General features: G+C 45.5%; 1 protein-coding gene across 2 annotated transcripts in view; it reads right to left on the bottom strand.

Annotated features, from left to right (window-relative positions):
- The window catches only part of SLC35F4 (solute carrier family 35 member F4), a 92,901-nt gene extending 77,506 nt beyond the window's left edge, over nucleotides 1-15,395 (bottom strand). Inside the window, exon 1 of one of the 2 annotated variants that reach the window (XM_032445048.2) lies at nucleotides 15,070-15,395. In XM_032445048.2, coding sequence (XP_032300939.1) covers nucleotides 15,070-15,172 — 103 coding nt within the window. In that variant the 5' untranslated portion in view covers nucleotides 15,173-15,395. The remainder of the gene's footprint in view (nucleotides 1-15,069) is intronic. The other variant, XM_032445046.2, reaches the window with a different exon arrangement.
- Nucleotides 15,396-16,537: the final 1,142 nt, after the last annotated feature.

The raw sequence follows: 16,537 nt of genomic DNA, 5'->3' as shown, positions 1-16,537 counted from the left end.
GTTCTGCCACTCTTCACCATGTAACTTCAATGGAGAGCAAAACCTTATTCAACCTGGATAGCACCTCACTTGAAACAGAAGACCACAGCAAACAGAGTCATAACTTGGATGCCTGCCCATGATTTTGTCAAGTTTTAGGGCTATCTTTATGGTTCTACGCTTGCATATGACCTCCACAATTACTTTAAAATGTTCTGCTGTAATGGAATAATCAGAAGCAATTATAGGAGGTCAGAGAAAGAGCAGGCATAACACATTCTGTGAGCTCTTTCTAATAGTTCATGATGCTGAGCTTTATTAATGTGTCTGGGACAGGTCAACCAGCCCACTTGAGAAATACCATTGCAACCTACTCAGGGGATGGCAGAGAAAGGACTCACAACTTCCAGATCTGTCTACAGAAAGGCAGGGAATATGGCTTGCAAGGAAGTCAAAAAGGTTTTCCCCACAATGAACTCAGGGCATGCATGAAACTAAGAAGAGGCCCTGTGGCAGAAAGATTAAGATGTCCTTTCCTCCATCTAGAGAGTCAAAGTTAAGTCTTCATCCAGATTTGCACCAAAGACTGCATCTGCAATAAGCCCAGTTCTAAGCATCCCCTTGCTCATTTTGATCAAGCACTGGGAAGCAGTTGGATGTATGAATAGCCACTTTCTAACTGTATGTAGGAAAGATTGTAAATGCTGCTGTGCTTTAACTCCACTCATCCACCAGGATATAAAGACCTGAATGAACCAACACCATGACAAAAATCCCCAGAACAGGTTGAAGGGGAAGGTCAAAACCTTATTCTCTGCTTATAGCACACATCCATCCTAAGGGCTGGTCCAAATTTATGGGCTGGTTCTCCTTTTTGTTTGACCCACTCAACAATGTTCTGTTTCCCCTACTTCTTATATTTAAGGTAGAGATGCCTCTGCACCTCCACTGCTAGAAGATCACCCAGAGCACAAGGAGTGTCTGATAATGAGCCACACTTCACATTAAGGACACGTTTATGTAAAACTGTGTGAACAAGTAACTAATTACATCCTTAACAAGCAAAATCAGAACATCACCAAATTATGTCTTTAAATCCATCAAGTCACCTGCCGATGTGCTTCCAGCCACTTATTTGTATGGCTGAGACCTTGACAGTCACTGACACTTGTTGCCAATGTTTATGGAGACCAATCAGTGGATGTGAACACCAGGAAGCAGCGGGTGGTGCATTTCAACAGTGGCAACAGCAGGTCACCACTGCCGGGGCAGATTTGTGCCAGGATGCTATGAAGGCTCTTGTTCATTGCTGGCAAAAAATCCATGGCAAACAGTGAAAAACTGTGCTCAAAAACAGTGTTTTGTAGCCGAGAATTTGTTCTATCAAATAGGTGTTATTGTGTTCTGTGTAACTGTTGTAGTTTCCTTAAAAATAAATAGGAAGCATTATTTTCAGAGTGACCTATGTACAATTACAGTTAACCTGTGATTTTTAAAGTCCTTCCCAACCTGAGCCCAGATTGCCCAGAGCCTTTTGCAGGTAGATACCAACAAGTTGCAGCCACATTCACAGCATACCACATTCTAATTCAAAACTGTGAAACCCACAGGACTAGCTCTGCACAGAACTGCCAAAGCACTGTGTTTTCTAACAGGGAGTTGTTTTACATCCACAAAGGTCAGAGCGTGAACAGAGCAAATTCACCTCTACCCAAAGACTAAACATCCAGGCAAGAAGTTAAAGTCAAGTCAGTCCTGAACTCTGCCAACAATGGAAACACATTAATTGCTCATCCTGCACTTGTGCATCCATGCCCCAGACTATTGCTGCTCTCAGGCTATTTAGGCTTTTCCACACCCTCTGCCAAAGTAGAGAAAGCCGGCTCTGATGTGTTGACCAGCTGCAACACCTACTTTCCAGTATCCAACAGTGCTGGATCATGACTTAATAGAGCTGATATAGGCAGCTCTAATCCAGCCCTTTCCAGACACTGTAAAGAATGCAAGCAGTGCAAACAAGTTGCACAGAAAGGGGATCATAGAATCACAGAATCATAGAATAGCCTCATTTAGAAGAGACCTCAAGGATCACGAAGCTCCAACCCCCCACCACAGGCAGGGCCACCAACCTCCACATTTAATACCAGCCCAGGCTGCCCAGGGCCCCCATCCAACCTGGCCTTGAACACCTCCAGGGATGGGCAACACACAACCTCTCTGGGCAGCTGTTTCAGCACCTCACCACTCTCCCTAATATCCAACCTAAATCTATCCCCTTCAACTTAAAACCATTTCCTCTTACCCTGCCATCATCCACCCCTTTTAAGAGTTGACTCCGTTCCTCTTTGTAGGCTCCCTTTAGGTCCTGGCAGGCTGCAATGAGGTCACCCCGCAGCCTTCTCTTCTCTATGCTGTACAAGCCCAGCTCCCTCAGCCTGTCTTCACAGGGGAGGTGCTCCAGCCCTCTGATCATCTTAGCAACCCTCCTCTGGACCCTCTCCAACAGCTCCCTGTCTTTCTTGTATTGGGGGGCCCATAAAACTAAGGATAACTAAGAATAATTAAGTTAACATCAGCAACAACTTTTGCAATCTCCTTTTCTCAGGACTCCCTGCCCAGTTTTTCCTTTGTGCTGAGGGAGCTCAAAGATCCAACTCAGGGAACCCAGCTGGCAGCACCTGATTGTAAACCTGCTCACATGGTCTCTGCCTGCAAGGAATCTCTCCAAACCCTTAATATAAAAGCAGGAGATAACTTCATAAGCCACCTGCCATGGATGTGCAAACATTATCTCATTATCAGCCACTCCTTTGCACTTAGGCTTATGAAACGAGACCTCCATATTTTACCTCCAAAGCAGAGCAGTCATCCAATCCAACAGTGTTACATAAATGAGCTTCACACCAGTGGGGAAAGCTAATAGATTTTGTAGGTCAGTGCTTCTGGCAGATATTTCTCTGAAGACCATGTTGCAAGTTCAAGGCGAGGGGGAAGGAGGAAAAAAAGAAAGCATTTTTCAACTAGATTTCTGAAGGCAGAGTCCAGTAAAAGTTAATAAGAGTGAGGAAAAACCAGCAGAAAGATCTCCATTGATTTGTTGTAAGCTGACCTGAAAGCGTCTCAGAAATTCAGGGCATGCGAGGACAGAAAAAATATTCGAGCAGAGAACAACTCAACAATAAAAATAGCAGCAGTGGCTAAGAGCAGTTCTTCAAAGGGATGTCAGACTTTGCAATACTTTGTGCAGCAGCAACTAAAAAGGCTTCGTGTTGTCGCTACGTGGCGATATTAAAAAACAGCGCTCGTTTCTTGTTGGGGAGGGGGGGTAATAAAACACAACCAAGAGAAATCTGCTTTAAATCCCATTTTGAAAACCCCTGAGGCATTTTTCCTTGTTCACTGCGGACAACACAATGTCACAGTCTAATTTTCAGCATGGGTCAGAGATGTTGTAGCTGGCAGTTGGATGCACAGCGTGGGTGACAAAAACAATTTCTAGGAACTTGGCTTTTAAATAAACAGAAGTGGTGGCAACTCTCCCTTGTTTTTGGTGGTTGTTGTTGGTTTTTAACTTATTTCCTCAATATAAGCGTAGCTTGCTGTAATAACAAACAAAATGCTTTCTTGCTTTCTATGATCCCTTCTGCACAGCAGTGCCTGGGCTCTTAAAGAGCCAAAATATCAGAAAATGACTGCAGAGCCCTCTGTTTCCCTGCAGGAAAGAGGGGAAAACCTACTTTTCATTCTCCAGGCACCATGACATATTTGTGAGCCTAATAACGTCCTTGCAAAGTAGATATAATATTATGCATTATCTCTACGCTACATCAGCAAAGATATAGAGGCCCAATAGTCAGCCACCGGTTTTCTGCAAGTACAGAATTAACCCTGGATTTATTATTTCAAATAAGAAGAGATGATCATTATGAATATTTTATAACAGTTTCTGTAGCCTTAATAAAACAGCTATGTTCCCTCTAAAAACTGGTAAGGCTTCACAGCCATCGTCTGGGTGGCTCTACAGGCTGTTACCAATAGCATGGCCCTGAAAATTAGTATTTTATTCATTGAATTTCAGATGAAAACCTGAGACTGTCCTGTAGAAGTGTTTTATTGTTTTCAATGTATCATCTCAAAGATACAAACAAAGGGAGGCATGTTACCCTATGACTCCTGGCATTCTGGTACATTCAGGAAAAGCAGGCAAACAGCATGAAGGCTGTATGTCATTCATCAGTATCCTATCCATGTGCTGGAATGAATTATGGAGCAAAGAACGTGTTTCATTCAGAGTGTGCTTATTTACCTCTAACAGGCCAATACTTTGTTTTCCTTCTCTCTCCCTGTCTCCAAATATATCTGGGGAAAGGATAAGGCTCTAAGATTTCATTGGTGTTACCCTCATAGAATCATAGAATCACCAAGGTTGGAAAAGACCTAAAAGATCATCCAGTCCAACCATTCACCTATTACTGATAGCTCCCACTAAACCATGTCCCTCAACACAACATCCAGTATCATTCATCAGTTGAAGTACCAGCAACAGCAGAAAAATGCAGTGAAATGGACAGCTGCCTTCCGACAGATTTTGGTCTTCTGACCAGATTCACCAATGCTTTGAAAGCAATTAAACAAAGTCATGGAAGAAATATCCATCAAAAGCCACTAAAATAGACACAGACCCCAAACTTCCCATGGCACAGATTAATCAAAGATGAAGACACACCAGGAAACTGTATTATGTGGAGTCCTCCGTGCAGGAGAGATGTGGACCTGGTACAGCACATCCAGAGGAGGGTCACAAAAATGGTCCCAGGGATGGAACACCTCCCTGTAAGGACAGGCTGAAAAAGCTTGGGCTGTGCAGCCTGGAGAAGGGAAGGCCTTGGGGAGAGGAGCTGAGAGCTGCCCTTGGACAAGGGGAAATGGTTTCTAACTAAAAAAGGGGAGATTTGGATTGGAGGAAGTCATTTACAGTAAGAGTGGTAAGGCACTGGCACAGGTTGCTCAAAGAAGTGGTGGGTGCCCCATCCCTGAAGATACCCAAGTTCAGGCTGCATGGGGCTCTGAGCACCTGATGGAGCTCTGGGTGTCCCTTTGCACTGCAGGGGGTTGGACCAGATGGCCTTAAAGTTTCCCTTCCAACTCAAACAATTCAGCCATTCTATGATTCCAAGCTGCTCTGCACATCTCCTGTTGACCTCTGTCTGAAGCAGGATGTGAACTAGGTGCTCTTCCTATAAGACCCCAATAACGTTACTAAATACACTTCTTCAACAGTGAGCTACGCTTACAGCTTTCCTACTGTGGGAGAACCAAGAAGTCTACCTTTTTTCAACCGGTCCATTTTCACATGGTCCATCACACTGCTTTGTCTTTCATGCTCTCCTATTAAGTTACTCAAATCCAGCCAATAGACTCAGAAGTTACAGAGAGAGGGGATAGGGACAGGGACATCATGTTCACATAAGCCTTGTTTCCTTAAGAAACCAGGTTAAAAAAACCCACAGATGAAGAGTTACAAGACGTTCTGTAATCTGCTTTTAAAACACCACAGAATGTGGCGCAAAGTCCTAACAGGGCACACGCGGATGTGTTTGACAAGGAGCAAGTGCTTACATTAGACAAAACAGCATCACCTTTAAAAACTGCTTCCACAATAAGACCCAGCAGCAACCCCAAAAGCAGGAATGTGCTCTCTCATAGAACTACCACAATACACGGGGCTATTCTTTCCTTTTTAAAATCAACCTTTTTTACTCTCTTCCAGACCTTAACAGCCCGCTACAAAAATACCATAAATTATAGAGTATGAATGATGTCAAAGCCTGCTCTCAGAGGGAGGCTGGGAACAGTAATCATGTATTCTTCAGTTTGGGAATACACAGACAATTTCTGTTCACAGCCTATAAAAAAAGACTGTGCACATCAAAGGCACCAAATATATTTCATTTAGATCTTCTCTTCGACCAGCCCAATTTGATGCTCAGATGCAGGGAGAGAAGGGAGGCCGACAAGATGAAAAAGGAATGTCAGGACCAACTAGAGTAGCTTTAAGCTACTGAATTACAAAGAGTAAATGCTGTAGAAGACTGAGTATCTAGGTACTGTGTTGAAACTGCACTGCATTTGTCCTGCTGGCTTCCAGAGGCTTGTCCCTGAATACCTGAACAGTGCAGGAGATAATGACCATAACGCTCAAATGAAGGCATATGAATCTTTTCCTCGTGCACATAAAGGATACATGGCAATTTAAAGAGCCCACTGCCAGCTTTAAACCACAGGACCTATCCACCTCCCACAGAGGGAAACAGAAATATTTGGGAACAGAAACCAAACGGAATGACTTGTTTCACTCAGCCACACACTGCCTGCCACTCACAGGGAGGATGTGAAGGGCGGTCATTCAACAGCCACATGATTTTCCTGCTGCACTGTTATCTTGACAAGTAACACAGCATTAGGATTGCTCTTATCAGGGGGGTGGGGGGGAGGGAAGAAAAGAAGAACGCAAAAGAAAGCAGAGGAAATAAGAGAACATTGATGCTGTTCTCCAGAGCTGCACCCTTTAGAAAATACCAAAAAGACAGACTGACAGAAAAAGAACAGAAAGGAATAAGTTAAAAATACAGAAAAAAAAAAGGCTTAACATTTATCTAGAGCTAAACCAAGAGTATCCCCTAGTTGTGAACAGCCCCTATCTAGGGGCAGCTTTTGCATTAAAGTAAATATGAACCCAGACAACTGAGGTCTGTCCCTCGCTGTTACTTGTATGGCAAACCTGAGACCTCTGCTCAGTTAGGAGTCCAAAACCAACAGCTGTTAATGCTGTGCCAAGTGATGGAGATGGATTTATTCTACCCTGCATTCCCTCACACAAGATAAATCTGAGAGCTCTGCTTCTCATTTTGTTTACCACCTTAAACCAGTAAGCTCCAACGAACATCTTACCTCCTCAAAGTGCTATGAAACTTCACTCTATAAATATTTTACAACAATAATAATCAAGGGGCACATTTTCAATGAAAGAAATCAAAGAACAGGCTCTAAAAGTTACATCCACAAAATGTGAGAGCATTGTAGCTAAAATTCAAGCACACACTCACCACAAAAGCTTTTCATAGACTCACAGAAGCATAGAATGGCTTGGGTTGGAAGGGACCTCAAGGATCATGAAGCTCCAACCCCACACTAGAGGCAGGGCCACCAACCTCTACATTTAATATCAGACCAGGCTGCCCAGGACCCCATCCAACCTGGCCTCATACACCTCCAGGGATGGACGGGGCAACCACAGTGCCTGCCTTACAAAGTTTGGCTCTCAAACAGCCACTGTTGCATATGTACACAGTGTGAATCACCAAGTTTAAGCACACTCTCTAGAGCTTTCCTATTCTTCCAGCTGAATTGTCTGAGCCCACAGCTGAGGATGCCTGTCTTCCCAAGGATTCAGTTGCTCTGAAATGGCTTCAAAGCAGATGTGCACAAAGGCGCTGCACAGACTCTACCTACAAATAAAGTTGTCCTGATTTCATCAAATTAACCTCCTTTGCAGTGCTGAATGTGTGGAAACAAACAGGCTGCACTGGAAAACCCTATTCCAGACCAATCCGTGCCTATTATCCAAGGGTCCCTCCAAGAGGAGTGGCAGAAGGCAGACCTGGCACTGGACAGGTCGCCTCCACTGGACACACAACTGCACTCCAACAACAGCTCGACTACATTCTTCAGCTAAAAAACAGCTTTTGTTTCTTCTTCCAAAGCTTTTTCAACACATGTGAAAAAACAGCACTTCTTTAGTGACACTCCAGACACTTCATCCATCCAAACGGTCTGGAAAGAAGTAAGAAATGACAAAGAACCAGGAAACTGGTTCTTCTTTCCCATCTTCCCAGCAAACATCAAGTTCAATCATTTTCCACCTACTCTTCACATTACCAGCCTCATCTGGAAAGGAGAGCTGAATTAAGTGTTTTCCATAAACAAAACCAATCCTCCTCAATTAGAAGTGCAAGCCTTGCTATGGAAACACCACTCAGAGTTCACCTTCCTACCATCCACACTGTCTGCACTGAAGAATTTCCTCTGGGGGAGGCACTGGGATGCATCCCACTTGCACACAAGCTGCTACAAACTCTAGCCCCTGTAATACACCACACAACAGGCTATTTCTGGCACTGCAAAGGAAAACCCCAATCTGCACCCACACAGCTCTAGGGCTGCAGATCCCACTTGGTAAGCTTTGCATATGAAATTAATAAGTCTTAGGTTTCAGATGTATGAAGGAAAAGGGACACAACAACTGCACTAGAAGATGCCCTTTTACTTCAAGATGCTGAACATAAATCACACTGTGTTGAACTACTGCAATCACTTTTCTGTGTCCAAACACAACAACAGAGAACATGTGTTCTAGCCCTGTTTCTTGCTTATCTTACACAGCACAGGATTTCAGTATCGTCCTTAGACACCCAGGTATACGATGCCCATTAGCAGTAATGGACCTGCATAGTTACATCCCTGTGAATGATATGATAAATCAGTCCCCAGCAGGAAACTGTTTTTCAATGAGGTGCACAGCACCTCCAAGTAATCACTTAATAAAGGTGTGCATTAGTCCTCACCAAAAACATCCCTCAGGAGACCTGGGCTCGATATCTTGCTTCAGCAATCCCATAAACACCTACTTCCCAGTTACAAAGGTAGTGGTAATGCCAGCACAAAGAGCAAAGGTTGGCTTCACACTACAATGTCCTTCTCATGGATGGAGAGATCACTGCCAGGCTTCTGACTGCTCTAGCAGTGAGTTTAGTGTAATCATATTTACCCACAGCAAGCACTCAAAGACACTGCTTGCCTCCCCTCTCCCCTGCAAAGAGTAAAACTGGAAATCAAAGTAGACTTAAACAGGCATGGGAGCCTGCACCAGCCAAAATAGATGGGACACATGGAAGACAAGGAATTGCTCTGAGATCACCAGAAGCACCAGGAAACATCTACCAACCTAGGGCTGAACCCCACTCCCTCTCCTTAGCTCTTAAGTGAATCACAGAGGAGCAAAGCAGCTTCCCATTGCCTTTACAAAGGGACAATTGAGACATTTCTCACTACCTCACCCTGCTACACCTGATCCAGAGATACTGAGTGTAGGAAAGGGCAAGTCTATTTTACCATCAATATTTGCAAGTGAAGTCTGGGAAGAATCAGTGCTACTAAAGCAATAACAGAAAGGTCTTCTCTGCATGGCAGATATACTGAGAGCCTGTGACTCGAACACACGCTTCATGCCTTTGAATAAATTCACCCTTGTCACTCAAAGTGCTGGGGATGCTCCCTCTTACAGCTCCGTCACTGTAAGAGCTAAATAATTCCACAGTGCCCTGGGTATGTGCCTACACAGTGTTACAGATCCCTGTCCTGTGGCAGGCCCAAAACACAGCCAGCATAAAGTCCCACCACACCTCACTGCAGGAAAAGAGAGAGGATTTTCCTTTTTACTTAGTAGAGCTGGTCCACTTTCTGTTGGCGAGTAATATAAGCAGCCAGTTAAACATCGCTTTTCCCCCCCTTTGCATATTTGCCACAAGAAAACTTTTTTTTCTTCAGGCATTTTCAGTATTTACTGTGGCAAACATCCAGCAGCAGGTTTGTAAGGAAGAGCTCCTACCACCCGTTGTTCAACAACCAGCAAGGCACAAATTCATTTTCATGGGTGAACGACTATGCAGGTACTTGAGCAAAAAAGTCCATCAGCTTCCAAATGTGTAGAAGACATTATTGCAAACTTCCTAAAATACTTAATTAGATAATTAAATAAATAAAAATGTAAGCTTGAGGAAGACAAAAGCTTGCTCAGAATTATGGCGCTTTGTAATATTACTTTACCACATTTAACTAAGATCAGAGCTGCAACTAATTGTCTAAGTGAATGGGGAAGGCAATTTAAGGGAACATAATTTAAGGCAAGCAGTGCTAGGCCAGTCAAAATAAGGGCTGCATCTTCTGTGCATTCCAAAAGAACACTAAAAAGCTGAAAAGCACCTCTAAGCAACCGTAGGGGTAGATTAGGTTCAGCTCAAGGCCTGCTGTATAGACACCAGCACTGGAAGACATTGCTCCATCAAACATTATATCTTGCTCTGTGCAACCTCTGGCAAATTAACATCTCTCTCCCCTATCTCACCATCTCAGATTCCCCTGCCAAACAGGAGTATTTTTTCCTCTAAGTCCTGGCAAACTTATTCACGAGGCATCTTTACAGCTCGGGAACTAATTCTTGTTTAGATACATAAGACTGGGAGAATTTTTGGCCATTAATTCCAGCCTTCTGCTAATTTTCAGCCTTAATTTATTCATGGACCGTTCATACCCATTTGTATATGTGCCAACATGCTGTTTCAGTTTAAATAACTCTTTCCTACATCTCCCTCTTCGTCCTCCCAAGATGTATTTGCAGCAGTGGCCACGTTCCCATCTTGGCTGGCCCAAACAAGCCAAGCTCTGAAATAAACTTTTCCCAGGTAGGCATGCATCTCAAATCCCTAAAGCCCAAATGCTATCAGCCGGCACAGGGGCTGCTGTTGTTAGCTGGAATAGCCCTCAAACCTCCTTAACTCCCACAGAAGCCGATTCAGGCACCACTGCCTCCTTTCCAGCTAACCCAGCTGAAAGAAAACTTCAAAGCCCCTTTCCTTGACAGCTGCTTTCCAGTCTATCCCACTGTGTGTGCTCTGTGTGGAGAAACCAAGGGGTCTGGAAGCTGCTGGAGAAGCAGGAGGGTGCCTCCAGTAAATAGCCTGGGACTTTGTTCCTATCACTAAAGTGATGAGCCACCAGGGGGGCACGGTGCTCAGCAAGCACAGAAATGATCTTGGCCTGCCATGTGATTTGTACTGCAGCAAAGCTGCTGGCACAGCTGCTGTAATAGCCAGGAAAAAATTCCGTCTGATGTTTTGGAGTTGGATTTCACCTCTGTGGCCTTCATACGTTCAGGAAGCACAATTGTCAAGCCTCTGATACTGGCTCACTGTGCCTGTAATCCCAGTTTTATTAAGCAAAGCAATTAAGCACGGACTTAACTTTAAACACATTGTCAAAACCCAGTCGCTTAGCATAAGCTCAGACTTAAGCAGATGCTTAAGTTCATTGCTGGCTTGAGGCTTAACTTGTCATATGAAACCACAAAACCTTGCTTGAGCTGCTCTGGCAGATTAAAAGAACCAAAAGCTTGTTTCCCACAGCAAGTGTGTCCCATCACTGCTGGTCATTGACAGCAGCCTCTGCTTCCAGCAGCTTGCACAAGTCTGGGGTATGTATCAAGGCAGGGCTGAAGAAGAGAAAGGGGCTTAAAGCAGCACGGGGGAATGTTAAAAAGAAGAAGTCCCTGCTGTAGGCTGGTATTCAGAGCCTTCTGGGGTGAGACGCAGACCTCCAAACACAAACAAAAGCAGAAAGAAGGGTGGAAATAATCTTTGAGACCAACTCTCCAAGTAAGAAAGATAAGGCAATGGACCCTGTGAAGAACTAGGAGAACAAATGCAGCCACTGCAGTTTCAGTAACATTACGCTGCGGTTGTCTGAGCCAGAGAAAATGGTGCTCCAAAAACCCAGCTCTGCAATGCTAACAGCCAGGACAGCACCAACCTGACTTGGAGGTGGACCTGGTGAAACTGATGGAGATTAGAGAACAGAGAGTTCAGCTGGAACAGTTTTAATTCAGAGGTACGCACAGAAAGGCTGTTAGTTCAGACTGGAAGGAGAGGAACTTTGTGTCATAAGAGTACATTCGGAGATGAAAGTCAGATGAGGTGGCATTTGGAAAGAATCAAAGGGAGGGAAAAAAAAGCCAACATATACTCTTAAGAATGGAGGCTTTAAATATGATTGTATTAGCAGTAAAATAAAAAGGAGAAATTATAGCAAAGGGGAGGAAATGGGGACAAAGACTGGAGCCTCTGTTCTATGCCAGCACAGAATCAACATTTATTCCCTGGGAAATTAAGGAGTAACTGTGAGGAAATTCATTGGAAGACAGATGAGCTGTTACAGAACTTCCTCAGAGTTACTCCATAAACACACACAAACCTGAGACCTCATACATACATACTTAATATATGAATGCAGGAACTGAGGGACCAAGCCACATACTCAAACATAGAGGGTAAGTGTGATCAGGAACAGTCCTTCTGTCTGTGGATGTGGTGGGAAAAAGAACCAGGAAAAGAAAAAAGCACTAAACACCATGTCTTGCTCCACTGCCAATGCCTTATTATGCAGGATATGTTCTTTTGCTAGATACATGGATGCAAATACCAGATCAAAACCCATGCTTCTGCTTAATCAGATGGCTCACAGAAGCTGCTTTCCTTCTCTAACAGCTTTATAAGGATAAATAAAATGATAAAAGTGCTTGACTTGTAATTAACAGAATCATATGCACACTCTGAAGTAGGTTAGTGCACAAAAATACAGAAGAAGCAGAAGAAGAAATGCTCCAGTTCCCTTAAAAACAGCCAGTCAGCGCTACAGACATTTATTTGATGTTAGATTTCCTGACCATTTGTGATCAGTCCTTAGCCTTCACACAGAACCTTAGGCATGCTCTCATGTTGAACTACACAGTGAATGCCAATTAGATAAAGGAGAGATGTAATTCATGAGCAGAATTCATTCAAGCCTTGGGATTTTGGTCGTTTTTCCAGGATCCACATCCCAAGAGTCAGCAGAACAACTGATACCCACAACAGCCTTCCCCTTTCCTCCTTGCCAAGAGTCTCCCTGTCCCTATTTGGACACAGCAGGTTGTGGACAAAGAGAAGCCTCAAGGAAGGTGGTGACCAGCAGCAGAACACCATCACCCAAATATCATCCCCAACTGGTGCCTGGCCAGCTCCTAGATGAGATCTGACAGCTATCAGAGAAGCAGAAGAAAAGCAGACAGAGCAAAGCCCTCCTGGGCACCACAGCTCATCCTCAGCTGTTCTCTTCCCAAGCACGCTTCAGACATGGGCAGGAGCAAGGTGTCAGTGTAAGGAGGTAACTCTACGTGCTACACATTTACACACGTGGCAGAACAACAGTTCTTCTATCACTAGGAGTGGATTTTGATGCAACCTACCTGAAAGTTGGTGCACACTGCAGCTCTCCAGCAAAAGGCATGGGCAGGGTTCAGCTGCACTAGAACTGTATTTGAATAGCAGTGACATAATTACGCCCCCAGAAATAAAACAAGAGCTCGTGTACCTTACAAATTAGTCACACAAACTTCCCGTTTGAGGGCTTATACTTTGACAGAGCACAAAACAATTAGCAGAGAGAACTGTCGAAAGCACTTGGGAGCAGCCACTCCTGAAGGCTACATTTCAGCCTAGACACAGAAATCTCCAAGCCAGGACCTACCAGAGGACAAGTTACCCTCATTGTTTAATGCCAAGAGCCTGCAAGAGGCCTGAGCATCATGAAAGATTTCCCAGGGAAGGCAGAACACCTTTACAAAAACCTTAAGACATTAGGACTCTTTACAAGCCCAAAAAAATCACAGCCATGAAGATAAATTAAGCCATTTGCCAACTGCAGGCACTCCAAAGAATTAACGATGGTGTTACAGAACTTAAGAGACTTCCTGAAGTGCTTGTGGTTTAGTAGCAACACATACTTTTCATTCACCTGAGGACACTTCACACTTGCAGGTTTCCTCTTTAAGCCTGGTAACTACAAACCCTGTTTGTTTTCTTCTGAGATACTAATCTTTCCCCTCCAGCAAAACCCCTGTCAGCACCCAGTCTTCCACACAGGCACAAAAGGCCAAGAGATTTGCAATGAAATCTCTTAGTCAGCAGTTTTGTGAGCTTTCCTCTCCAGGTTCTGTTTAATTCCAAGTAGATGCAGCTTGGAACATCTGCAGAACCTGGACTGAGTAAGCTCCTATACCTGGGCAGTCAGACTTTTGATGAATCCATATTGAGACAGACAGTCATATTGCCAATGCTGAATTCGGGTCTGCATTTTGACAGAGAGTGGGAGTGTTGCTGCAAGCTGCATTCTGCAACCAAAGCAAACTTGTGACTAAGTACAAAGCTGGTGCCCTCACCTTCCTCTGGTCCATCTGTCGGGCTGCTGCAGAATGCAGGACACAGACCCACCTGGCTCAGACTCCCATACATCCATCCCTGCAGTTCGCTCTCAGCTCCTTCCCAACTGCAAGACAACCGACCTCACCAAAGGGCCCTCGCACCCACCCATCTCCACCACCTGCTTTATCAGCTAACCGACACACAATGCAGTGTTATCGCTGTTTTCAATGCGCTGCTTTTTCCTCTCTGCTTCACTAAAAGCCCTCGGAGGTGCCCATCTGACAGGAGCAGCTCAAGCTGTGCTGCTGTTTCCCTCTGTACTACAGCTGGAGAGCACTGCGCTGTTCTGGAAGCAGCTCACCTCCGTTGATTCCAAGGGGAGTTCGCATACTCAGAGGCAGGAGTGCTCCCTGCTGTTCCCCGCACCTCACCGGCTGCTTAGGGGGGTTTTCCGTTCTCCTTTCTTTGTTGTGTTTTTGCCTTTTCCTCTTGTTTTTCTCCCCTCTGCCTCCATTTCCCTTCCCTAAGCATCGGCGAAGTGCAAAGTAACTCTTAGATTACAGAATAAATCTGTCCCCCCCCCCCCCCGCGGTAAAGGAAATAAAACCAAACAAATGAATCATTTCTTTCATTAAGAGGAACTTTTCACCTCGGAACAGCTTCACAGAGCGCTGGGACATCCCCAGCCCTACAGAAATCCGCTACAGCCCCCAAACCTTCACCCGATTAAAGCGGATCTTTCAATCACCCCCCACCTTTCTGGAAAAATCTGATTACTTTAGCGAGGAAAAGGAACCATCGGGGGATGCTGAGGCTCCGAGGGTCCTCACCGCCAGCCAAACTTTCCCGGAGCATCGCTGAGCTGGGAGGGAAACTATAAAGCCCCCTATAAAGGACCAAATCCCCGCAGTCCTCCCGAGCACCGATGCAGGATGGCTGTGTCCCCCCCTCCTCCTCCATCCCCCGCTCGGCACCTGACGGGGCGAAGCCCATCACGGAGATATGATGGGTGTCTTACTTTTCTGGCTGGAGTAGCCCGGGTAATATCCATAGTAGCCCGTGATTCGTAAGATCCTGTCCTCGATGGTGGCCACGCCGTTGGGTGCTGCTTTCCCATCCATAGAGGGTGGGAGCCGCGCTCGGGGCGGCCGGGCGGGACGAGGAGCCGAGCCGGGAGCTAAGGAGGAGGAGGAGGAGAAGGAGGAGGAGGATGAAGAGGAGGAGGAGGAGGCTCAGCCGCCGCAGCTCGTAGCGGGGCTGGTGCAGGACGGGCTCCGCAGCGCCCAGCGCGGCCGCTCCCCCCCAACCCTCCACCTCCCTCCCGTGCCCGCCCAGCCCCGGTGTGCGGCGCTGTGCTGAAGGCAATGGAATATTGGGGAGTTAGGGATGTCAGCACAGCGCTGTTTCCCTTTGTGCTATCCGACAGCCCCCGCTAAAGAGTCTGTCCGCTTCTTTCTTACAGACACCCCTTAAGATGCTGAACCCGGAGCCTTCACTGCTCCAGGCTGCACAGCCCCAGCTCACTCTGCCCGCTGTTCCATCCCTGGGACCATTGCCGTGCCCCTTCTCTGCATGCTCCATGTCAGCTGCCACAGCCTGCAACCTGGAACGGGCTCACCTGCAAAGCTCAGGGAGCAAAGCTGTGTGCAGGGCTGAGGGATGACTCCAGGTGGGTCCCATGTACCAATAGCTTCAACCTTAATGTCAGTGAGAAAGGCAACCTGAAATGGTGTCTGTAAACCACAAAAATGTGGCTCTCCAGCTTCATCCAGTCCAACCATCCACCTACCTCCAGTATTGCCCACGTCCATCAGTGCCACACCACATGATTCATGAGCCCCTCCAAGGAATGTGACCCCATCGCCACCCTTTCAAAGAAGAAATGTTTCCTAATATCCAACCTGAGCTTCCCCTAGTGCAGCTGAAAGCCATTCCTTATCATCCTACTGAAGCAGAAGCAGCAGCTGTGCTCTGCAGTGCTCCAGGAAGGTTCATAGTGTGGTTATCTACCCACTGCCCATAGGGAGGTCATACACCTGCTCTAAGTTCCATCCATAGCGTGTCCTCTGAATCTGTTCCTGCCTTAGGAAAAAAAAGATGAGAAGTTCATCATTCGGTTTTGTGACAAATTCCAAACGTTAACCCTCTCATTGGTCAAAATCAGGCTTTGAGTTAATTGACTTTACCTGCTGCTGGTCCTTGTTATGCTTTTCTCTGCTAGACTGAGAAGACCATTAGTACCCAGCCCTGAAGATATATTTATATCTCATAATCAACTCAGTATTTTCCATCCCTTCCATTGTTTTATGGCTTTCAGACTTCATCATCACCTGCTCCTATTCTGTCCAGCCATTTCCATTAATTGCTGTACAGGGAACCTGGTGAAGCCATTTCACATCCACCGCTTCCTTCTCTCTTCACATTTATTTTCCTCCCTTCCGTGCTTGGCTAAATAAGCTCATGGCACAAAGCAGCCCTTCATGGGC

This window comes from Coturnix japonica, chromosome 5 (assembly GCF_054131305.1).
Source record: "Coturnix japonica strain WE chromosome 5, WE-NBRP24, whole genome shotgun sequence".
In the NCBI taxonomy this organism is placed as follows: domain Eukaryota; kingdom Metazoa; phylum Chordata; class Aves; order Galliformes; family Phasianidae; genus Coturnix; species Coturnix japonica.
This window is presented reverse-complemented; position numbering and strand designations above follow the sequence as displayed.